This window comes from Idiotropiscis lumnitzeri, chromosome 5 (genome assembly GCF_059441095.1).
Source record: "Idiotropiscis lumnitzeri isolate Australia: NSW breed Sydney's pygmy pipehorse chromosome 5, RoL_Ilum_1.0, whole genome shotgun sequence".
NCBI lineage: Eukaryota > Metazoa > Chordata > Actinopteri > Syngnathiformes > Syngnathidae > Idiotropiscis > Idiotropiscis lumnitzeri.
In genome coordinates this window covers 3606146-3630834 of record NC_142395.1, presented here as the reverse complement: position 1 = coordinate 3630834, position 24689 = coordinate 3606146, and the positions used below count along the sequence as shown (strand labels likewise).

The window sequence follows — 24689 nt, the reverse complement described above, 5'->3', positions numbered from 1 at the left end:
CACACTAAAGCAATCACGCTTACACTATAAAAACATACATAATATTTGTTGGGTCATATTCTACCTGAGAGAAAATAGTCTACACCAGGAATGGGCAACTTAACTGCTGGAGCAGGCCACAGTTTTTCGTCAATGCCACTGGAGTGCCACTCACTTCCTACCCAGATGTTTGACAAAAATGCAATTTTAAATATAGACAAAATATGTGCTCATGTGCAAAGGTGTTCTTAATAGATTCCACTTTTGATAATAAATTTTTCAATGCATGTACAGTTATAACAGATCCACTATCCTAATCAAACTACAAAATAACCATATACAAAAATTTCTTTTCCCATTGTAAAAGGCTCTCTTACATAAAAATACCATTCAAGGACATCTCAAAACTGTTGAACAAGAATCCAACATTAAGTGCAAGAACTGATTTTGTAAAATAATTTTCACAAAAATTAGTCCATTCAAAATTATTATATTATATAAATTATATATTAATTATTGTCCTACTCACATTCTAGCATAGGACAGCATAAGACCCAGTGTAATCGCAATCAAGGCTCTGTTCACACTGTAGCTCAATTCTGAATATTTTTGCCCATGCGCGACACGTATCAGATTTTTTTTTCACGCTGTGTGAACAGTACAATTCGATATGCGATACATCTGCAGTAACAACGATCATCCATACACATCCAAACTATGTCATCAAAAGCCCAATATTTGCGCTGGCTCAGCTTCCCTCCGGACGGGTCGCCAAGCATGGCAGAATTGGTGATGGAATAAAAAATTCTCTGACACAGCCATTTTGGTTAGAAAGAGATTTTATTCTCGTCACATGCTGATGTCCAAAGAAGTCTCCCCAAAAAGAAAAAGGGAAAGGTGTCCCCTCTCTCCGGAGTTCCCTTCTTATAGGGAATGGCCACACAGGACATGAATATCTAATTTTACCTTGTTGCATATGCATTCTCATTCTACTAGTCTTCAACTTTGCCCGAGAAGCCCCCTTCGGTGAGAGCAGATATTTTTGCTCTTTGAAGTGGCCTTCTGATGCCATCCAGTCTGCTACTATCCCCTCAAGTGCTCTTCACATCCTGAAAGGCCTGCCATAAATACTGGTCAAGCCTTTTGTCCCCTAGGACAGTACCTTGTTACATTCGAATTTCAACACAAAGGTTCGTCACTTCTTTAGTCTCCAATTCCCTCATAGTTTTTTAAAGAGAATTACTAAAATGTTCATAATAGTGGATATAAAAATACACTACAAATCCTTCCTCCTTTATCGTCCACATGGTGTCCTCAGTCACGGCCGCCTTTCCTCTATGTACTGTAAGCAGCGTGTCGGCAGCAAATGCTCCCAGACAGTCCAGCGGCGCGCTCATCAAGGTCACACAACAATTACAGCTTTTGGAACTCGGTGCACACATAAGGCATGCATTATAAGATGGCTCCGTCCATTTTGGAGAAAAATCATGTATATATATATATATATATATATATATATATATATATATATATATATATATTGAGATGAATAAAAAACGCGTTAAAAAAACATAACGCCGTTAATGGAGCTTATTTACTTCCGGTGGGGGCTGACCTTTTACCTCTGTTCACGAGGTACAGTCAAACTTCAAGGAGAATCCCTGACACAAAGATGGACAAAGACGGGCTTTTAGGTGTCTTAAAGTTTTACTTTAAAAAGTTGCTCGACAGCTCATTGGAGAAATCTCCAGTAGTTTGCTCACTGTGTAAAGCTGAATTTAAATATCACAGAAGTTGTTCCTCTTTGTCGTATCATCTTCGAGCAAAACACCCTGCTGAAGTTAGCAACACGGGGCATCGCCAAGCAACGCTGCTTGAGTGTGGTGCTCGTGGGCGCATAACTAAAGCTGTAAGTGAGAAAGTAACCGATACCTTGGTTATGTGGATAGCAAAAAACTGCCGCCCAATTAGCATAGTTGAAGACGACGGACTACGAGAGATTATTCGAGCAGCATCCGGAGATAACCTGTATAATTTACCTTTGAGGGGAACTGTAGTATCACGAATACACACTTTGGATGAGGATGAGAGGGCTTGGCGAAAGAACATGCTTAAAAAAGCAGCGAATATTGCTGTCACGGGTGATCACTGGACTTCTGTGAACAATGATAATTACTTGGGGGTCACAATGCATTTTCTTGGCAAAAAATGGACTCTGCACTCATTTGCGCTCGCTGTAAGTAAAACCGAGCAATGAAACTATGCTGAGGCATGCACTGACCATGTTGTGGATATTGCAAACAAATGGGAAATAAAGGAGAACTTAACCACTCTTTGCACTGATAGTGCCCGTAACACTACTCCCATTTCAACACTTGCCCTGCACAGCCCACAGTCTGCAACGAACTGTGACAATTTGCTTTAACAACAGTGGATTTGAAAGTGTTTTGGCCAAGTGTCGCAAGATTGTCGGGCACTTCAAGCACAGTCCATCAAACGCCCAGGAGTTAAACGAACAGCAAGTTGCACATGGACATAAGCAAGAATCGCTGCCGCAGGACGTTCCAACAAGATGAAATTCCACCCTCGAGATGGTAAAGCGGATCCGGAGAAGCAAAACTCCTCTATCAACTACACTGGCGCAGCAGAAGTGTAAGGTTGCCATGCTGACTGAACAGGAGCTGTCCAAATTGCAAAAGCTAGAAGAACTACTTGAACCTTAATGGTGATACGAGTGTTGTTTTTCTGTGTTCTGTATAAATGAAAACAGACGTAATTAAGAAAAAAATCACGTCTTTCCTATTGCAGATATGTGACAAAACCGCTGGGAGGGGAGCAGTATGTCTCCTGTTCAGTAGTATTGCCCGCATACTGTCTCCTGTTCAAAGTTATGGAACCTTCAGATGATGATCCAATCTATGTTTTGCGGTTCAATAAGTTATTTACCACAGACCTAACTCAGAGGAAGAACAGCACCATCGTCACCTGCCTGAAGATCGCCACTGCCCTTGACCCCAGGTTCAAAGATCTTAAGTGTCCCCCCAAAGATGAAAGAAGTGAGGTGCGGGCTTCATTGCGTGGCCTGATGACACAACAACCACCCAGTGTAATGACAGAACAGCCCCCAAAAAAGAGAAGGCCATCCAACTTGATGGGGAACGTCAGATACATCAGATGAAGAGAGGAGGAGTCCCCACAGCATTGTTTGGACCACTACAAAGCAGCCTAAAATGGAATTGGAGGGGTGTCCACTACATTGGTGGTCACAGAGAGAAGGAGCACATAGCAGGGTGGCACCATTGCACGCAAATACCTGTCAACTCCTGCAACCACGGTGCCCTGTGAGAGATTGTTCTCACTCTTAGGCCACATCATTCAAAAGAAACTTGCTTCTCTGTCCCCTGATAATGTGAACAGACTGGTATGCCTCAATAATTGGCTGAGTGTAAAGGATTAACCCAAATTTGTGTCAATGGTTAACTGCACTTTCTTCTGTATTGTTGGATTTTATATTGACTCATGCACTTTTTTGAAAGTTAACTGACATGAGGTTGAGACACTCATTTATATTACCAGTATTTCATGAAAAATGTTAGCGCCCTTTCGTACTTGAAAATTATTCTGGGTTGTTTTTATTTATGTTAGTGCAAAGAGAATGAAGAGAAAAGATGCCAGGAAAGCTAAGTCAATATTGATTTTGTTGAAAAGGAGGACTTTTTTCAGAGATAAGAGAAAGCTGTTGAAATAATTGCTATTAGAAGTATTTGAATATAAATATACTTTCTGTGTTGATGACATGAATTCCAAGATTTTACTCATTAATATTTGTTATGAACTTTGTTCGAAAAGTTTTTTTTAAATGTTTAAATTAGTACAAATTTAGATTAATCACGATTAATTACAGAAAATTGTGTGATTAATTAGTTTAAAAAATGTACCGTATTTCGCAGCCATAAGGTGCACTTTAAAGTCCTGAAACTCGTCCAAAAAAAGCCAGGGCGCCTTTTGAGGCGGAGGGCCCATTATGTAGACCAAGTGCACCGCTAGGCTGACTGCGAACATTAACTGCACACTGCTTATATAGAGAGAAGGCGGGCGTGGCTAACGACAGCAGGCGGACGTGAGAGGGGAGATGGGCGTGAATGACAACGCAAAGGCACGCCCCCAGTGCAAAGCAGCCCCCAATACCCCTATATGGGCAAACGTGTCTGCTAGCTCTGTTGTTAGGGCTTTCGCAAAAAGCCGGCATCATGAGGAGCCGCATTCAGCAGCAACACGGGGAATCTGACATTGACGAGAGGGAACCTGACGTGTTTGTGGGAGAACTTGCCCAGCTGTTTATTTCTGATACAGAAGACGATTTTGATGGATTTGTGGATGATGACTGATTAATAATAATGTGAGTACATTGTTAAATAGTTCAATAAAATACAACCAAACTCAGTTTTGCTCCTGTTGCCTTTTTAAAAACAGCTAGCTACGCTAGCCATGCTATCTTCAGTTTTAGTGTGCATGCATGGAAACTAAGGTATTGTATGGTAGGCAGGGAGGCGGAATTTTGCTGGGCCTACACTCTTATGCTATTCAGATTATTTGGGGTGATAGTTTTAGTTTTGATGTAACACCGTGACCGCACATCGTTTGTTGATTAGTGACTTGCTCACACCGGCATTGTGTCAGGATACCATCTGAGGGGCTGCGCGGCAACGAGACGGCAAGGCAGACTGATAATGACTCTCGTGTTTGGTGGAGAACGTGTCCAGCTGTTTATCTTGGATACAGAAGACAAGGACTTGGTGCATTTTTGGATGAGGACAACTTCAGCACGTTGTTAAAAGCTAAAATAAAGTACCACCGAACGCCCGCTGCCATTTTAAAAACACGCTAGCGCGACTGAGCAGCAAGCGCGACTGCTCGGTTGCTCGATCCTGTCTAGGCCCAATGATACGGTGCGTTCGATTTATGTATCAATTACAGAAATAGCACCCTCACCCGTCTTTTGGCCGTAAAAATACGGCAATCGCTTGACACCACTAATATATACACATTAGTATATAAGGTGTCCATGGAGCCACCAATTGCCAGAAAAAACTTGGGTTTAACTTTTTTTCAGGTTTAACTATGGCATTAGTGTTGAAGAAGTAATACGGGCGTGCTGATGTATTTTGATTTTCAACAAAATTAATGTCACTGCTGTAGGGTTGGAACAACGTGGTCACCAGAGGACGCCCTGTTGTAAAATAATTTGGGTGGAATTATGCTTTGTTAACGTTTTGATCTTTGAAGATATCATGATGGGGACATTTTTAACTATTTCTTGTTGTCACGTTAATTACAGCCAATTTCACCATGTGAAGACTCTCTCCATCAGCATATACGTACCACAAGTCTACAACATCCATCTCTTATTTCCACATCAGATCAGCTGTCATTGTCTGTATACATAGACAAAGAGCTCATTGTCAAAAACAACAATCTCAAGGTATCTACTGTACATGTTTAATCTCCAAAGCTAATATTGCGGCGACTGTATTTCATTTGTTTGTTTTCCATCCATTTATGTTTGTGTGTGCGTATGTGCGTGCGTGTGCGTGTGTGTGTGTGTGTCCGTGCGTTTGTGTTGGGGTGCATGCGTGCGTGTGTATGTGCACATACATGCATGTTGTATCAAGTTGCCTATTCCTGAGGTCAATGAAGAAAGTTGCCGGGGCACAGAAAAATGTCAACAGAGTCCACCAGGACAGATGAGCAGCAACGAGACGTACTCCAATTCACATAGTGTGTATGAAGTTCTCCCCTGTGTATTTTAGATGTTGAGACAAAATAGCCTTGCTCGTACTTTAAGTTTTGATCACATAGGTGACAGCACAGTTGAAGTGCTTCAGTGATAAGCAAAGTCATTGTTTCACAGTTGCCTTTTATAATGCAACTGACTGTAATTTAGGATGTTGGTTGATCATACTGTTTCATAGTCTTAGCACACTGAACGGCCTGTTTTTCCCCAACAACAGAAAATGCCTGTGTGTCACTTAAGAATGGAATCATGAGTATCAATATAAAAATGAGTTTTCTAGATTACTGATGATATTGTGGTTCACTTGCATACTGTGCAGGTAGTGTGGGTACAGTTTCCCCACACAGTGACTTTCACCCTCAGTCATCTCTGAGAAGCCCAATTTCCACCAGTACCCTGTCGGTCAACACCCGTGTTGGTGGTCACTGTTAACATGGCCCCAAACTGATCCAAACTTATTCAGAACCCAAGTGGCTATTTACTGTTGCACTATGTACTTTGTATATGAGAAACCTGTAAAATTCCTGAATCTATATTTTCTACATGTGTATTATATGTATCCAGGTGTTCATCCATATTGGATTGGCGATTTGGACAGCATCATTATGAAGAACCCTGATATGTATATTAATGACCCTCATTTGAGTGGTCATTTATATGGGAACAAAACTTCCCTATCTCAGCAACTGGACTTTTTACACAATTCACTTCAGGTACAGAAACTTAAGTGACATATTGAAAATGATACATAGTCAAAAGACATGCAAAAAAAGCCAGACATACTGTAATAACTGTCATGAAGCTATGACTCATGGCAAATGTGTATGTGTGTTTCTTTTATCTTGCCTTCAGCCTGGTCGCCCATTGCGCTCTCTGAGCTCTACACAGCTGGCCAATCCCTGCAGCAACGCTCAAGCCTTTGTTATCTGTAACATTGTGTTGATGAAGGGCCATGGCAAGGTAGGAACCATACGCTGAAGCTGACATATCTACTATACACACTTGGACAAAAAAAAATGAACAAAAAACAATACTAAAACATTCAGCCTGGAGAAGGCATTCATCAAATTTGAGACAATTGAGGCAGTTGGATAAATCACTTTGTGGTACTGGTAAGTTGTGTCAAAAAGAAAAAAAATAGTTTCTACAAAACTGCTGTACATCAACCATCAGACAAATGTTGTTTTTTTGTATGGCAGTCCATACAAAGACAGATTAGTTTATGAAGAGAACATAACACCTGTCTTTCTTTGCCATTTGGAACAATACAATCACAACAAATTCTGCTGTTATTTTCAGGGTCTGGGCTTCAGCATAGTTGGTGGAAGAGACAGCATGTTTGGACCGATGGGGATTTATGTCAAGACCATATTTCCTGGTGGAGCAGCGGCTGCTGACGGAAGGCTCCATGAGGGTGAGGGTTACTTTTCTTATGTATAAAAGTGGTCTTCGGTTTTGCAAAAGAGTCACAGCAACATTGAACTACAGTGCTATTGCAAAAGCCACAACGAAAGTGACCGAAACGCCCGCGAGATGGGAAAAGAAGCAAGGATGGAAAAGTAATAAAAATAATGATTTGTTTTATTGTCATGTAGCAATGTTAGAAATGATTTATGCTGTTTTTCCAATCATTTATTTGTGATATTCCTGTGGTTTGTCCGCGTTTACGATGGCTTCAAGTTACGACGTACGAGAAGACGCATTAGACGTTCCTAATGTTGAGGTAATGTTAAATAAAACACGGCTTATGCGGTAAAAATTGCAGTTTTGATAAGCAAAGTTGGAAAAAATAAGACAAAGTCATTTATTTACATGGTGCTTTTCAAAGTATTTTAGCGTCTTCAAAAGACACGATGTCAGACGATCTCCTTTTTTATTGTTACAACACGGCTACTGTGGCCCGTAGCCATCGCCAACCTCGAGCAACCCGTTCCGTCATCATATGAATCCCTCTCTCTTCTCTGGCTGCTCTCTCTCCTCGCACACCCCTCTCATCCAATTTGTTGCAGCATTTCCAGTGTTCCGTGGATGATAATATTGGGTAGACTTAAATTTTAACGTTACAATTGTTAAGGTTTAACATAGTGATAGACCAACATGCTTTTTTTCGGGGGCCGATACCGATTATTAGTAATCATGGAGGCCGATAACTGACATTTCAAGCCACTAGTCATTGGCTGAAAAAAGGGGGAACTGGTGTCAAAATTTAAAAAAATAAAAACTCCAAAACTTGACTCAGTTTAAATGCCTATGAGCACATGTTTATTCAATAACTTTAGTGATTTACAACATGTTAAAGCTTTTTTAGATCTTAGAAAATAGAAAACTTAATTTTAAAAGTCAAACAAAAAGTGCACGGAGCTCCCAGGCTCAGCTGCATGTATTATAGTTCAATGAAAACAAACATCTCTTTAAAGTTTACTACTGCAAATATTTTCTATTAGTTGTGAGTTCTAGTAGACTGTTGAAGTGCGTGTGACTCGAGGTGAAAAAGCAAACAGACAGCTTACTGCTGATTGGCAGCTACCTACTGCACAAGGAAACAATGAGATGGTGCTGTGGGCGAGCCAATCTGCTTCTGCAGGCAGGGCGACAAGCTCAGCAGAGAGAGAGAGAGAAATGTGCTGCAGCCAAAATAAAGGCAAAATGCCAAATATCGTCCCCAATCATTGGCTCGGCCGATAATCGGTCTATCACCAGTTTAACATTACCATTCTTTTCTTATCCCATTCTCATCCCCAGTTTCGGTCACTTCCGCTGTGGCTTTTGCAAAAGCACTGTTGTTCATTGTTGTTTTGTGTCCTTTGCAGTCATGCCGAGGTTCAGTGTTTTTGTGTTGTGGCGTTTGCAATTGGTATGATCTTTCTCGGCCACCATTAGGACCTCATGTGCACCATTACCTTTAGACTGACAACCCCTAATGAATGAGAATCACACAATATTTATTGCACAAAAGCGCCCATATGCGTGATCAAGATGCAACACTGAATATTGGAACTAAGATATTATTTATGCTATTGTGTGTAGGTGATGAGATACTGGAGCTCAATGGGGAGTCGATGCATGGATTGGGTCATGATGATGCACTCCACAAGTTCAAAGTAAGTCTGGCTGCCAGCCCGCAGCAGTCGCTGCTCGGCCCCTAGTTCGAGGTTGTAATATAACGAAATGGGGAAACAGCCAAGGCCAATGGCAAGCCTTGGCAAGGTGCTGTATACTGTTTTACAATGTATTTATAAATCACCATGCAAATGCTTGATGAAATTAATAAGAAGCAGAACAATTTGCACGGGACACTTTAATAACATGAATGTGTTTTCCAGCAGATCAAAAAGGGTCTATTGACTCTGGTGGTGAGGACAAGCCTGCGAGTGGGGTCCTTGTGCGGCCAGGCCCAGGTTGCTCAGCTGTGCAGATCACGCTCACTCAGCTCCACTACGGGCATGGCCAGAATCAGTGATGAAATGGCAGATTACAACTACAAAACTTGCAATGATTCCATCATTACTGTTCCTAGTTCACCTGCTAAACCAGGGGACCGCATCATGATGGAGATCATCCTGCAGAAAGGTTAGACTCATGAGTTGACAACAGGTGGTCGTCGTAGTTTTCGTTCATTGCTATACTTTAATGCAAACATGCAGACAACTTTTTCATTTCCATGGGATTTTCAGTTTATTTATTGTGTGACTGTTTTTGAGAACTCTACTGGGATTTCTCTAGGAAGTGGGGTTCAAAGGAGGCCCCTATTTCATTTTGGTGACAATCCACAAATGGTTACTCTCACTCTCCCGCCCCAATCTGTGCAAAAGTAACAATCACTAAACATATCAAGACATTTGCTTATGAAGATCCGGTTTATCAGATCAGGTTTTTGTGATTTTTACGGAATTAATACATTTTGTTCACTTGGAGCCAAAACATAAAATTCGAACCCTTGAATATCGTATAGGTCCCTGCTTTCCGTCAGATTAATTCTGCCAAAGACTTTTGGCATACATTTCACATCCAGTTAAATAAATACAATTTGTATCAATCTTTTTCTTTCTAGAGGTCAGTGTTGGTCTGGGTATTGGACTGTGCTGTGTTCCATCCACAGACGGATGTCCTGGAATCTACATACATACCTTGTCACCTGGATCTGTTGCACACATTGATGGAAGACTTCAGTAAGGGTTCATAAATTATCGAACTGCAAGTTGCAAAAAAAATAAATAAATAAAAAAGTTTTTAAAAAAGTACTAGTGCATATTAAATAAACTGCTTGTGTATGAGAAACTACTCATGAATATTGCTAGTAATATTTGAATATTATGATATTATATATATATATTATATTATAATATTTGAGTAATATTCGACATGACACTATTACCAAGGAAGTCCAAGAAATAAGAACAAGCATACATTTTACTCAAAACGAGGTAGATGACATTAAAAAAGCCCAAACAAATCAAACTGATCACTGTAAAAACATGCAACTAGAAATGTATAAAATATGTGACAGTATGATACTATTAACAGATAAAATGGACTACTTAGAAGGCCAGATAAGACAAAAAAAATTAGTCATTGATGGAATCGAGGAGATACCTGGAGAAACATGGACTGATACGGAAGAGCGAGTGCAAAAAATTTTCAGGGAAAAGTTGCAGGTCCAAAGAAATATTGAGTTGGAGAGAGCCCACCGCACTGCGAAATTCGAACCTGGTAGAATTAGACCCAGGCCAGTTGTGGTGAAAATTGAAAAATATAAAGACAGAACGATAATACTGCAGAGAGCTAAATACTTTAAAGGATCTAACATTGATATAAATGAGGACTTCACTGATGCTGTGCGTCAAAAAAGAAAAGAACTACTGCCAAAATTAAAAGCTGCGCGTGACAGAGGGGACATTGCATATCTAAGACATGATAAACTCATAGTGCACCCCAGCACCAGCACAGCAACATGGCATACTCAACTATAACACCACCAAGCAGCATGCTGAGAACTGTAAATGAACCACCTGATCAACAACGATGGACCCAACTACAACTGAAAATCTAATGTCGTTGCACACTTGAGTACAATGACAATAAAGAGATTTCTGATTCTGATATATATATATATATATATATATATATATATATATATATGGACTTCAAATCCTTTGAATATGCTGACTACAAGAGATCCGATCCTGAAAATACCTTGGACCCAGACAACCAATATTACAACAATCGTCACAGCATAGTAAATTTTGAATATTATATGGATGATCAATTAAACACAAATATAAAAATGGTTAACGTACTTTCAATTATACACTTTAATAGTAGAAGTCTCTGTAGAAACTTCACTAAAATCAAAAAACAACTAACTAAACTAAATTAAACTAATTCAAAATAATTGCTATATCAGAAACCTGGCTTGATAATAAAAAGATGAATGACATGAATATGGAAGGATATACATTATTTACAACAAATAGGGAGAATAGAAAGGGAGGGGGTGTTGCAATGTATGTGGATAATTCTCTTAGATGCACTATCATATATTGCATGACAAACACAATAGATAACATAATGGAATGTTTAACTATTGAAATATACACAAAAAACGTATCAAATATCATCATAAGCTGTATTTATAGGACACCAGGATCATGCATTGACATATTCAACAAAGAATTAATGAACATGCTTAGTCACTCAAATGACAAAAAAACACGAATACGTGACTTTAACATTAACATGCTAAACCCAAACGGACACCAAAAAACAACCGATTTTATAAATGCAATGTATAGCAACGGTCTTTTCCCTGTAATTACGAAACCCAGTAGAATAACAGTTGATACAGCCACACTAATAGATAATATATTTCTAAATAAAATTGACTATAAAATACAAAATGGACTTCTAATCAATGACTTAAGTGATCATCTTCCTGTCTTTGCAGTTCTTCAAAATTATTTTGATAAAAAAACAAAGGTAACAACTCAAATATCAGAAATAAGACCAAAAACACAGCGTTCCATTGCTGCCTTTAAGTTGGACATCGAAAATCATAACTGGTCTGAAGTTTATTCAAACAAAGATCCAAATCTTGCATATGACGCATTTCAATCTATAATAATCTCCTTATACAATAAATATTTTCCATTAATTAAAATAACTAAGAAATATAAAGGCTTAGATAAGCCTTGGATGACAAAGGGTATAGAGAACGCATGTAAAAAGAAAAACATTTTATATAGAACATTCATCAAACTGAGAACAAAAGATGCCGAAAGTAAGTATAAAACTTATAAAAACAAATTAGTAAATATTATAAGAACAAGTAAGAGAGATCATTATCATACATTGTTAGAGCAAAATAAAAACAACACACAAGAAATATGGAAAATATTAAATCACGCAATTAAACATTGTTCCAAAAAAAGAGACTATCCAGAATACTTTATAAAAGATACAAATATAGTTATTGAAAAAAATGTAGAAATTCCAAACGAATTTAATAAATATTTTGTCAATATCGGCAGCAACCTAGCAAAGGAAATTCCTAAACCAAAGAACACCTTTGAAATAGATAACTATATTAAAAACAACTCCTCCACTATGTTTCTTAGTGCTGTAAATGATAGTGAGGCATTAAATATTGTAAAATCATTAAAAAATAAAGTCTGCTGATTGTTATAATATTGATATGCCATTAGTAAAAACTATTATTGAAAATGTAGTGCAACCCTTGACTTACATATGTAATCTGTCATTCAAATCTGGTATCTTTCCATCCAAAATGAAAATAGCAAAAGTCATCCCAATTTATAAAAATGGAGACAGGCACCTATTCACCAATTATAGACCAATTTCATTATTACCACAATTTTCAAAAAATGGAGAAAAACTATTTTCAAATAGACTTGATAACTTTATCCAAAAACATATGCTCTTAAATGAACAATAATATGGCTTCAGAGAAAAACGTACCACTTCAATGGCAATAATGGAACTTGTAGAAGAAATAGCCACTAGCATAGACAGCAAAAAGTTCACTGTGGGGATTTTCATCGACCTAAAAAAAGCTTTTGACACTATAGATCAGGCATCACCAAATGGCGGACCGCGGTCCGGACCGCAGGATGGTTCGGACCGGACCCATGGCCAATCTATGATGAATTTTTTTCAGGGCGCATTCGCAAACGTTAGCGCTGCAATTCTAGTTAATACGGAAAAGGCGTCACTGATTTGAGCCAATCAAATCTTTTGTTTACGATCCACTGCCAATTGCGCAGCAGACCGGAAGAGAGTGCTGCTGACGGTATGCCTTGCTAAAAAGTTAGCAAGATCGATGCGTGTTGTTTTAAATGAATGGACGGAGAAATTTAGTTTCGTTCTGGCTGCAGCCAATTCAAAACCAGTGTGCATCATATGCTCCGAAACCGTCGCAACATTGCAAAGCGCCACTGCGAAACAAAGCACCGCTCTTTTGTGCACAGTTATCCGCTGACGTTTGAGGTGAGCGCAGGCAAAAACATCGAACTTCGAGTGCAGTACAACAGATTTTTACATTTTCGTTTACATCCCAGCGGCATGCAAACGAATATTCAATAAAAGTATCATGGATTTTGGGGAAACATAAAAAAAACGTTCAAGTGATGGGGAAGTTGTGAAGGAGTGCTTAACTACGGTTGCACAAACATTATTTAAAGGAAAAGACAAAGGCCAGATGGGTGAAATAATCTACCAAATCCCAATGGCCCTGACTCCGTTCCAACCCAGATTTAAGTCACTGGCAGGGCAGTCACAAACTCATTTTTCTCATTAAGAGAAGTTAAAAAAATATTCAAAAGAAAAAGTGTTGTCAAAGCTCATTTTGAATTAGTTTTTCATGAGGACAGCCATTTTTATTGATTGTGCACTGAACATGTTGACCTGTTTTACTTGGATAATTAGGCTTTCCGTTATTTTTAGGCTGATAACTCTTTGATTTAAAAAAAAAAAAAGGTAAAAGATGTTAACTCAATGCTTAGCACTTGATATAGTTCTGCAGGAGATATTTTACTGTTTTTTTCTGGAAGTGGCAAACTTAAGTTCCTGGAGCCACATTTTCTTGAACGTGAAATAAACGCCTTATATTTGTTTGACTGGCAAAGGTGTTTAATGGGAACATTGCTAAATATTTAGTATATAAGTGCGCTCTGTTGAAAATGACTAAATATTGAAACTATATAAAAATGTGAACATAGGCTCGACATTTCGGGAAGTTGGACTTTGGTTCGGACCTTTTAATTGGAAGAAATTTTCGTTATGGACCTCTGTGACTTTTAATTGAATACCTCTGCTATAGATCATGGTATATTACTAAATAAATTAATGAGATATGGCATAAGAGGTGTAGCATATGAATGGATGAAAAGTTATTTAGAAAATAGATATCAGTATATGCAGTTTAAAAATACAAAATCCAATCAACTACAGATTACACATGGGGTTCCTCAGGGGTCTGTGCTAGGCCCCAAATTATTTATATTGTATATAAATGATATTTGTTGTGTCTCAAAAACACTAAAAAGTGTTTTATTTGCAGACGACACAACTTTCTATTGTTCTGGGAAAAGTCTCAAACAGCTTCTGACTATTGTGGAAAATGAATTGATCATATTAAAAAAATGGTTTGACACAAACAAATTATCACTCAATTTAGACAAAACAAAGTTTGTTGTTTTTGGCACTAGACCAATCAAACACCAAGTAAAAATCAATGTAAACGCAACTGAAATAGAAAGAGTGTATGAGAATAAATTCCTTGGATTAGTAATTGATGCCAAATTATCCTGGAAGTCACATATAGATAATGTAAAAAATAAAATGTCAAAAATTATTGGGATCTTATAAAAAAAAAACAAAGATGTACTAAATAAGAAGTCTCTATACACATTATATTGTTCCCTATTATTACCATACCTGACTTATTGTGTGGAAATATGGGGAAATGCCCATAAAACCAACACTCTACTTCTTTTTAAGATGCAAAAAAAAAGCAATCATAATTATTAATCGATCAAAATTTAACCTACAAATCCATCCATCCACATCCATCTTCTGTACCACTTCTCCTCACTAGGGGTGCTGGAGCCTATCCCAGCTATCTTCGGGCAGTAGGCGGGGGACACCCTGAACCAGATGCTGTCTCTCACTGTGAGGCCATCGTGCTAACCAGTTGTCCACCGTGCCGCCCTACAAATCCATTATTTATCAAATTAATCACTATGAAATTTTATGATCTTGTTGAATTTAAAATCGCGCAAATAATGTATAAAGTACATAATAATATGATCTGCCGCAATACTCAGAAGCTGTTTGAAAAGAGAGATAGTTGTTACAATTTACGGGGCACAAGTTTGTATAAAAAACCTAAACCAAGAGGCTTAGGTGTGTTTCTGTAAAAAGTGTAATTCTGTGGAATGACTTTGAAACGGACATGAAAAGATGTAAATCACTTATTGTGTTCAAAAACATGTTCAGAATCAGAAATCCCTTTATTGTCATTGTACTCAAGTGTGCAACGAGATTAGAGAGCTCCCCTCTCCAGTGCAATACAACAATAATTCAGATAAATATATATTATATATATATATATATATATATATATATATATATATATATATATATATAAATATATACATATATATACATATATATATATATATATATCTATATATATATATATATATATATATATATATTAGGGATATCAAAATTAAAGCATTAACTCAGGTGATTAATCCAAAAAACTTTAACTCAGTTAAATATTTTAACTCAGTTAACTCAGTTTGATTTACTTCAAAAATAATTTGCATACTTTGCAAATATTGTGCCGTATTAGCTGTCTTTAGAATTAGAAATCCCTTTATTGTCATTGTACTCAAGTGTGCAACGAGATTAGAGGGCTCCCCTCTCCAGTGCAATACAACAATAATACAGACAAATATATAAATTAGATAAATAAATAAGAGAGTGCAATGGAATTTAGTACTGAATAGGGTATATAAAAACACATCACAATGCTGTTCTGCAAGGTAAGGGTGTTCTCGTGTGTGTGTGAGAGTTCAGAATGGAGATGGCTCTCGGAAAGAAACTGTTTCTCAGTCTATTGGTCCTCGATTTGATGCATCTGTAGCGCCTGCCAGAGGGCAACAGGTCGAACAGGTGTGAGTTTGGGTGGGTATTGTCTTTGACGATGTTGAGAGCCCTTCTGAGGCACCGGGCGGTGTAGATGTCCGACAGTGAGGGGAGAGGGCAGCTAATAATCCTTTGCGCTGTTTTGACTGTCCTCTGGAGCCTCACTCTGTCCGCCTCAGTGCAGCCGCTGTACCAGGTGGAGACACAGTACGTCAACAGGCTCTCAATGGACGAGTGGAAACCAACACTGCTGGAGTGTGGCGCTTATGGGCAGTTTTGAAAAATGTTTCTAAGAAAAATGCCTGTAATGTCTGCATGTCTCCGTTTAGATCAGGGATTTCAGACTCCAGTCCTCGAGGGCTGGTGCCGTGCATGTTTTCCATCTCTCCCGGCTGAAACACACCTGATTCAAATGAGCAGGATACTTATCAGGCTTCTTCAAAGCTTGCTGATGAGCTGATGGGTTGCACCTGGGAGAGATTTAAATGCAGGAAAGTTGTCCTGCAGGACTGGATCTTGTTACCCCTGCTTTAGATTGTGTTCAAAAATCCAAAAAAGTTATTAGAACAGTCTCTGAATTAAATATACTTCATATTTTGTCATTTTAAATGAATTCCAAGATATTATTAAATTCAATTCGCACAATATTATAGTTTGTTGGTGTGACTTTTAGAGGACAGAGCAGAATTTAAATTAACCCCTCTTAAATTCCTTAATAATTTATACTTGTTGGTAATATAAATCATCCTATAGCATATGCAAGTCTTGTTGCTTTTTTTTTTTTAAATGCAGAAATCAAAACACAAAGTTCTTGTGTGCATGGTGATCAATGTGCAAGATGTTGATAGAACATTCCAGAGTTAAGGAAACAAGTTATTAGCGTTTCCCTCCCAGGGTGGACTAAAATGGTGCATCGCATGGGGAATGAAGGAATTCTTCAGCCTGTCACTGGAGCAGGGTAGTTTACCGCAACCTGTCTCCATAGGTAATGAGGCAATACAAAAAAGTTACACAAGACGTGGACGGGGACAGATGATTTAATCTCAAAATCTCTTTTGAGATCTCTTTACTTTTTTGCAAAATGGTTTAAAGTGTTGTTTAAAGTGTCCATTTTTCCATTTCTTTAATTCATGGTAACGAGGCTATATCGTGTCAAATCTGGAAAAAAATAGTCTACCTTTGAAATTTTCTTCACTTAATCTTCTTAATGGAATTTTTTTCCCTGTATCTTTACTTATCGTTGGCTTGACCTGCTATTTTTAGGTGTGGGGATGAGATCATGGAAATCAATGACACTGTGGTTTACAATATGGCACTAAACGATGTCTACGCAGTCCTGAGCCAATGCACACCAGGTCCAGTTCAGGTTATCATCAGTCGACACCCGGAACCCAAAGTACGTAATGCTTCAATTTAAATTTTGTACTTTTATTATTTAAAGTATTACACTAAACTCAGTCATACTTGTAAAGTTTTGGATACGCTTTGCAAATGTTGTCTCGCCAGTTTTATTTCTGAAACAAAACTTTGCTGATTTACCATTAAATGTACCTACTACCTACACTAGCATTTCCTGTAACTCTGTAATAGTGTTACTGACAATGTGTCTTTACTGTTTATGATGTTCCAAATTCTGTCTTACGTTGGACGGAGATGAGCAAAGGGAGTCCAATAATGACTCAGCCAAATTGGAACAGTCAACAATTGTGGCCAGCACTGATACCTTGTGATTTTAAATGTATCCGTGGTTTTTAAAAGGTCATTAATACAAAGAAGACATTAATTAAGGACACCACACATTGTGACTGGTTTGAATACAGTACTGTATGTTGAGTTGTAAAACTGTGGATTCAAGTTTGGAAAATGTAATCAACTCTTCCCCACCCCGCATTGATAATATGAATTCCAATACAACTGTACTGTACTCTCACCCTCCTCTACTCTTTTTGTATTCTTTAGGTATCAGAGCATCAGCTGAATGATGCTATAGCTCAAGCTGTGGAAAATAGCAAACTGAGAAAGGACAAGAGCCAATGGAGTAGTGATGCAAATGGTAAATTCTTATTACAGTAATACCCCGGTTATCGCGGTTAATGGGGACCGTGACCACCCGCGAAAACTGAAAATCCGCGAAGTAGCGGCGCACCTTCATAAATGCTTAAAAAAAAAAAAAAAAAAAAAAAAAATATATATATATATATATATATATATATATATATATATATATATATATATATATGGGTAGAGAGAGAGAGAGTGAAATTCATGTTATTACAAAAAAAAAAAAATTATTAAAACTTATTTTTTTATTCCCCAGCCATTATTTTCGTATTTATTCAATTACTTCTTTTTGTATTTATTTAATTACTTCGACTTTTACCTGCTGGTACGCCGTCCGGTGTGCCCTGTGAATGTTATGATCCTCCAGCAGAGCTGGAGGATTGAGCAGGACTCTCCAAACGCAGACACGGGAAAAAAGGTGGTGATACAAAGATATTTATTATAATCACAATATAGTCAGTGTAATCAGCGCGTCTCGCAGCAGCTGACCGCATGGCGCGAGACGATCCCTGGAGGAACGCCCACACAGCTGAAAAAACGAAAACACACGCGGCATGACAGGCACGGATCATGACAGTGAAATGAAAGGTGGCATTCTTCATTTATTTATTTATTCATTCATAACTGACAGCCTCACGCTCCGCTCGTGCCCGGGCGGAAGAGGTGCTCCTATTCGGTTTAACTGTGACACACGCCCGCCCTCCTCCCCCGGAGCTTCCATTCGGATAAACTTAGGGGCCGCTTGACACCGCCCGTGCCCGGGGAAGGTGCTCCTATTCGGCTTAACTGTGATGCGAGCATGCCCTCCTCCTCCGGAGCTTCCATTCGGTTAAACTTAGGGGCCGCTTGACACCGCCCGTGCCCGGGGAAGGTGCTCCTCTTCGGCTTAACTGCCACGCACGCCGGCCGGAGCTCTGGTACGGTCCGAACCGCGCGAAACGTCGCCCCAAATCGTGTCCGGGGGAACGTGCTCTTCTTCGTCCACTCTCTTCTTCGTCCACTCTCCTCTTCGGCGCACGCCGGCCGTCTAACCGCTCCAGCGCCCCCTCGTGCCGCTCGGCGAAACTACAATGCCCCCGAATATTTTTTAGACCCGCGAAGCACTGAACCCGCGAAAGGTGAACCGCGAAGTAGCGGGGTATTACTGTACTTATTTTTGAATTTTTCAATATTTTTATTGGTTTTTGACAAGAACATAACCAAGTAGACAAGTCAACTGGATTACTATACAATCATATATCATATACCCGAGTACCCTTTTTCCCTCCTCAACCCACCGTCCTCCGAGCCCAGACATCAGACATTGCAGTGAGGTAGTCACCGCACACAAAAACATCAAAATATTTAAGAACACACATACACACATTTAAGAAGGGATTAAAAAAAAAAAAAAAAAAAATTATATATATATATATATATATATATATATATATATATATATATATATATATATATATATATATATACAAAAAATATACACATATATATACCTTTTTGGGGAGAAAAAACAAACAAACAAAAAAACTAATTTCAAATCAAAATAAACATTCGTTACAGCCTATTCCTGCTCCACCTCAGGAAACAATGTGATAGTATCAACCATTAACAGAAAAGGTTTCCAATTTTCTTTAAATTTATTGGTTGAGCCTTTTAGAGAGAATCTTAGTTTTTCTAGTCTCAAGTTGAAAAGAACTTCTTTTAACCACAAGTTATGAGATGGGGGGCGAAGAAGCTTCCACTGTAGTAAAATGAGCCTACGAGCCAACACAGTAGTGAAAGCCAAGGCCTGTTTAAGCGGACCGGTTAAATTTATATCAGGAGGCACACCAAATATAGCTGAGAGTGGGTTAGGGGGGATGGTTTGACCATATGCTTGGCTGAGTGTATCAAAAATCCCCCTCCAAAACAAATTTAATTCAGGGCAACCCTAAAACATATGGACATGATTTGGCGGTGATTGTCCACATCGATTGCAGGCGTCTTTAACCGTTGGATACATTTTAGATCATTTCGCATTGGTATAATGTATTTTATAAAATATTTTACACTGGATCAAGGAATGACGGGCACAGATTGAGGAAGAGTGAGTCAATTTCAAAGCTATGTCCCATTGTTGCTCGGATAGTGTCATCTGGAGCTCATCCTCCCAACTCCTTTTAATAGCATGAAGCAACTTCAAAAGTATGCTATCAAGTATTTTATATAAAGTCGAAATGCATCTCCTCTGTTGAGGTATCATTCCAAGTAGAGTATCCAAATGAGTTTCAGGAGGTCTGTTGGGAAAGTGAGGAAACTGTTTTTCAGCTAAATTTTTCGCCTGCAGGTAACGAAAAAAGTTTGAATTTGGCAGGTTAAATTTAGATGAAAGATCGGCGAAGGACGAAAAGACATTATTCTCATATAAATCCTTAATCTTCTGAAGCCCTTTATCATGCCAACTTCTGAAAGCCCCATCAGTGTTTGAAGGTAAGAAATTACAATTCCTTAACAGAGGCATGAATACAGATTGACTAAGCAGTCCAAAGTGTTTTCTCAACTGTCTCCAAATAGCTATAGATTCCTTGACTATTGGATTGTCCCCAATGTGGGATAAAGACAAAGGGAGTGATGAGCCAAGTATTGACAGTAGAGAATAGCGGCTTGACAACTTCTCAATTCTTACCCAGCCAGGTGTAGAATCATCTTCCTCATGTGCCCAATACAAAACTTTCTGTATATTGGCCGCCCAATAATACTGTCTAAAATTGGGAAGAGAAAGACCACCGTTGTTCCTTGGAGATTGAAGTATAGATTTACGGATACTTGCAGGTTTCCCATTCCATAGAAATTGTGAATTTGATTTATCCAACCTATCAAAAAAGGATTTGCTAAGAAGAATGGGAATATGCTGAAAAAGGTACAAGAATTTAGGAAGAACGGATGTCTTGATTAAATTGACACGTCCTACTAACGACAATGGTAGTAGAGACCATCGGTCAAAATTTTTCCCAGTACATTCCAATAAAGATAGGAAGTTCTGTTTCATCATTTCAGGTATAGAAAGGGAAACAAAAACTCCAAGATATCGAAATCCGGTTTCTACCCATCTGAGGGTACTACTGAACGAGAGAGTTCCTTAGCCAAAGAATTGAGAGGAAGTAGCTCACTTTTTTGATAGTTAAGTTTATAACCAGAAAGAGCGCCATACCGGTCTAGTATCTCAATAGTATCTCAAAAAGCATTGGTAGTGAAGTATGAGGATTTGAGATATACAAAAGCAAATCATCTGCATATAGGGAGACCTTATGCATCATACCCATCCTCGTGATACCTTGAATTCTTTCTTCTGAGCGCAGCCATATGGCCAGAGGCTCAATAGCAATGGCAAACAGAAGAGGAGAGAGAGGGCAACCTTGCCTGGTACCTCTTCCCAGTAGGAAGGGCGAAGATAAAGTATGGTTTGTACGAACTGAAGCAGATGGGGAGGAATATAGTAGCCTCACCCAACGAATAAAGCCTTCGCCCAAGCCAAATTTATTCATCACTTCATATAGGAAACACCATTCGACACGGTCAAATGCTTTCTCTGCATCTAGAGACACAACGATCTCTGATACTGAACTGCCTGAAGTGTGAATAACATTTACTTATTAACCACTAAAAAGATTAAAAAGATTTGTTCACTGAATCGTTCATGCCCCCTGAGCCTCTCCCCTGGGCACGGAGGGAATGAGTTTAAAAAAAAAAAAAACTTTTGCTCACCTCGATGTTGCAGGAATTTGAATTTGTGCATTTGTTTTGTTGTTATGATTTCTATTAAATACATAATTTACGAACGAGAATGGCAATTGCCCATGTTCACTAACTGAATCATTTGTGAATGGAAAATATCAACACATTCACTCACTGAATCGTATGTGATTGGGAAATTACCTTACTGATTCCGTGAATGCCAAAAATTCCTCCCACATCTGACTCTGGCTGTTGTTTGGTTGTTTGGATGATTGACAAAATGCGCGTTCCTGAGCTCAAATAAACTGAGAAAAGAGCGAATCTCTTCAGAAAGTGATCCATTCAAAATGTGTTCATTTTGAGCAAATTGTTCAATAACGACCCAAAACTAGTTCACACTGTTGGACTCTCGTGTCAAACTCGTGACACCATAAAAAGCAAGAAAAAGAAAACTTCTTGGAAGAAGAGAGAAAGAAAATGGAGATCAGGTCTGGCATCTCTAAGAGCACCAAGGCAAGAGGTCACACACAAAACGCCAAAGGTCCGGCTTCCAGTTGGTGCGTTTAGGCAAAGAGAGAGAGCAGAGGACAAAGGTTCTTATCTTATCCAGATTCATACTTAGGCCACTCCCAAGGTCAGTCACGTTGGAATGGCACTTGGAATGAACATTTTTATCAATGGCCCTTAAATGTTGCTCCACATTCCCTCCTTTATCCAGCCAGCAAGCGCCACCAGTCAGTCGGTCCAAATCGCTACCCCCACTACCACCACACCATCGGCAGACACAACACGCACCATTGGAGGACACCTGGCCCCACACTGGGTGTTCGGGTGGAGGTCTGCTCCTCCGTCCGACGGGTCATTCTCCAGCGCCGGGGAGTCGTCCGCTCCCTCCTTGCCTGCCGGCTCTGCTGTCCGAGTCACACCATCATCCGGCCCCACAGCAAAATAAATAAATAAATTAAGAAATCCTCCTATCACTGTAAAGAAATACTTGGCTTAGTTGTTCCCCTAATCATTTTAGACTTTTATTATTTAGGTCAGCGTTGACAGAACAAGATGGAAACTGCTACAGTAGTTTTTGTAGCCTCGTACGTGTAAGTGACAAATTTCATAGACAATTTTTTTTTCCAAACTCATTCACTGCTACTGACAGGCAGTTATATCAATAGTATAAAACTGGGAAGGCTGTCGATGTTTGAATTAATGCCATGAGAGCTACCAACAACGCCTTTGCTACCTAATTGTTGATCACGAATGACACTCTGAGCACCACTGATCTAAACATAGCAAGCTGCAGAACTGTAATGAGACATGAAACGCATTTACAATATTTTGAAGCGTCTACTCAAGAACACATACACGTGAGGCTTCATATTTTAATTGTTCTGTGGCACACAATGATACTTGCAGTTCATGTAGGTGTCGTTTTTGGTATCATGGCAGGGGTCCTCCTCCCCCACCTTGGAAACAAAACAAAGTTTCTGGTTCTTAGGAAATGGCGAAAGGAGTCTCCTTTCATTTTTTTAATTCTGGAAACTGCCACATATAACTATATATGAAAACACCAGGAATTGCCACCATTATTAATATAATGTATTCATCATAAATTCATATAATGTATAGATACATATTTTTCACATTATACAAATGCACTAAATATTTCATCGGCTCATGTATTGACAAATGTAAATTTTTAAGCGCATGTTTCCCAGCAGGGAAACGGAATACAGGTTTCTTATTTGCATTTAATTTTGTGCTGTCAAACCAAGAGTGCTGATGTTCTGGAATGCGATTTCTGTAAAAAGATCAAGAAAGCACATATCCCACTGAAGGGCGAATATTTCTGACTGTTGGTGAAGGTCACAAGACATTTGGCAAACGTTCACCTGTACTTTTCTTGTTACAACAATCACTCAAACTATTGGCAAATGTTTTGCGATCATTTGACATTGATCCCAGACAAACTCTGATGTATACGCAACAACAACACGCAACACTCGCAATTATTTGCCCCACAGTGGGATAGGGGCTTAAGGGTGCTGATGATTTAGTATTAGTATATCCGTGAATGTTCCTGTTCACTTTGATTCCAATCACAACTTTCAATTTCATCTTCCTCAAATTAATTTTTTTGTATATATATATTTCAAAAGTGTATAGCAATGCAAACTGTCTCTTAAACTGAGGAGGGAAATGTCACCTATTATATTTTATGTTACAGGATTGCGGAAATTGGAGTCATGTTCTCACGGCCAGCCAAGATGCAAACGTTGTTTGGAAAGAAGCTTCAGTCAGGTTGCTGTTCGTCAAGTTCAAAAATCCATGATCCGCTCCTGCAGTGACAACACCGAAAAGCACCACCATGACCGCCTCCTCAACATCCACAACTTTCCCAACACACGTTATAACCCATCGGCCCGTGTCCACAGCTTAGTCACACCAAAGGTAAGTGTGGTCAATGGCTGTTGTATAAGGAATCAAATTTAATTACATTAATGGTTCACAAAAATATGTAACCCTTGATTGGGATCATTCTGTTATTTATGTAGTCAGAGGCAACAAACTTTTTACTCATTGCTGGTATTGTTCAACTGCAATTTCAATGTTTAAACAAAACTGACAACCATGAAAAACAGACCATAAAGGGTCTGTCATGCTATTTTAAGCCTTGCACAATTAATATATATATATTTATATATATATATATATATATATATATATATATATATATATATATATATATATATATATATATATATATATATATTAGCTTTGGCACATTGTGATCTAGTTTTGAATTTCTTATGAAATATGAGTTATTTTGGTGGCTATTTTTCTAAACCGGAAATAAGTCGCCTGGATCACTAAAGCACCACCTCTCCCCCAATGGCTGCTGCGCCCCTTGCATGTCAGTGTACGAGAAAAGCACCTTGGCCGCTTCATCGGTCACGTATGTGCCGATGAGCGCACA

At 38.7% G+C, this 24689-nt stretch overlaps 1 protein-coding gene and 1 pseudogene across 4 annotated transcripts in view; both read left to right on the top strand.

Moving 5' to 3' along the window:
- il16 (interleukin 16) overlaps window positions 1-24689 on the top strand; it is a 58308-nt gene that overhangs the window by 18369 nt on the left and 15250 nt on the right. For 3 of the 4 annotated variants that reach the window (XM_088295606.1, XM_088295607.1, XM_088295604.1), the window contains 11 exons: window positions 5318-5461; window positions 5652-5757; window positions 6338-6486; window positions 6626-6733; window positions 7073-7187; window positions 8801-8874; window positions 9097-9343; window positions 9825-9942; window positions 17207-17339; window positions 17903-17996; window positions 23940-24163. In XM_088295606.1, the coding sequence (XP_088151732.1) occupies window positions 5318-5461; window positions 5652-5757; window positions 6338-6486; window positions 6626-6733; window positions 7073-7187; window positions 8801-8874; window positions 9097-9343; window positions 9825-9942; window positions 17207-17339; window positions 17903-17996; window positions 23940-24163 (1512 nt within the window). The remainder of the gene's footprint in view (window positions 1-5317; window positions 5462-5651; window positions 5758-6337; window positions 6487-6625; window positions 6734-7072; window positions 7188-8800; window positions 8875-9096; window positions 9344-9824; window positions 9943-17206; window positions 17340-17902; window positions 17997-23939; window positions 24164-24689) is intronic. The other variant, XM_088295605.1, reaches the window with a different exon arrangement.
- On the top strand, window positions 11058-16807 carry LOC148335997 (uncharacterized; annotated as a pseudogene).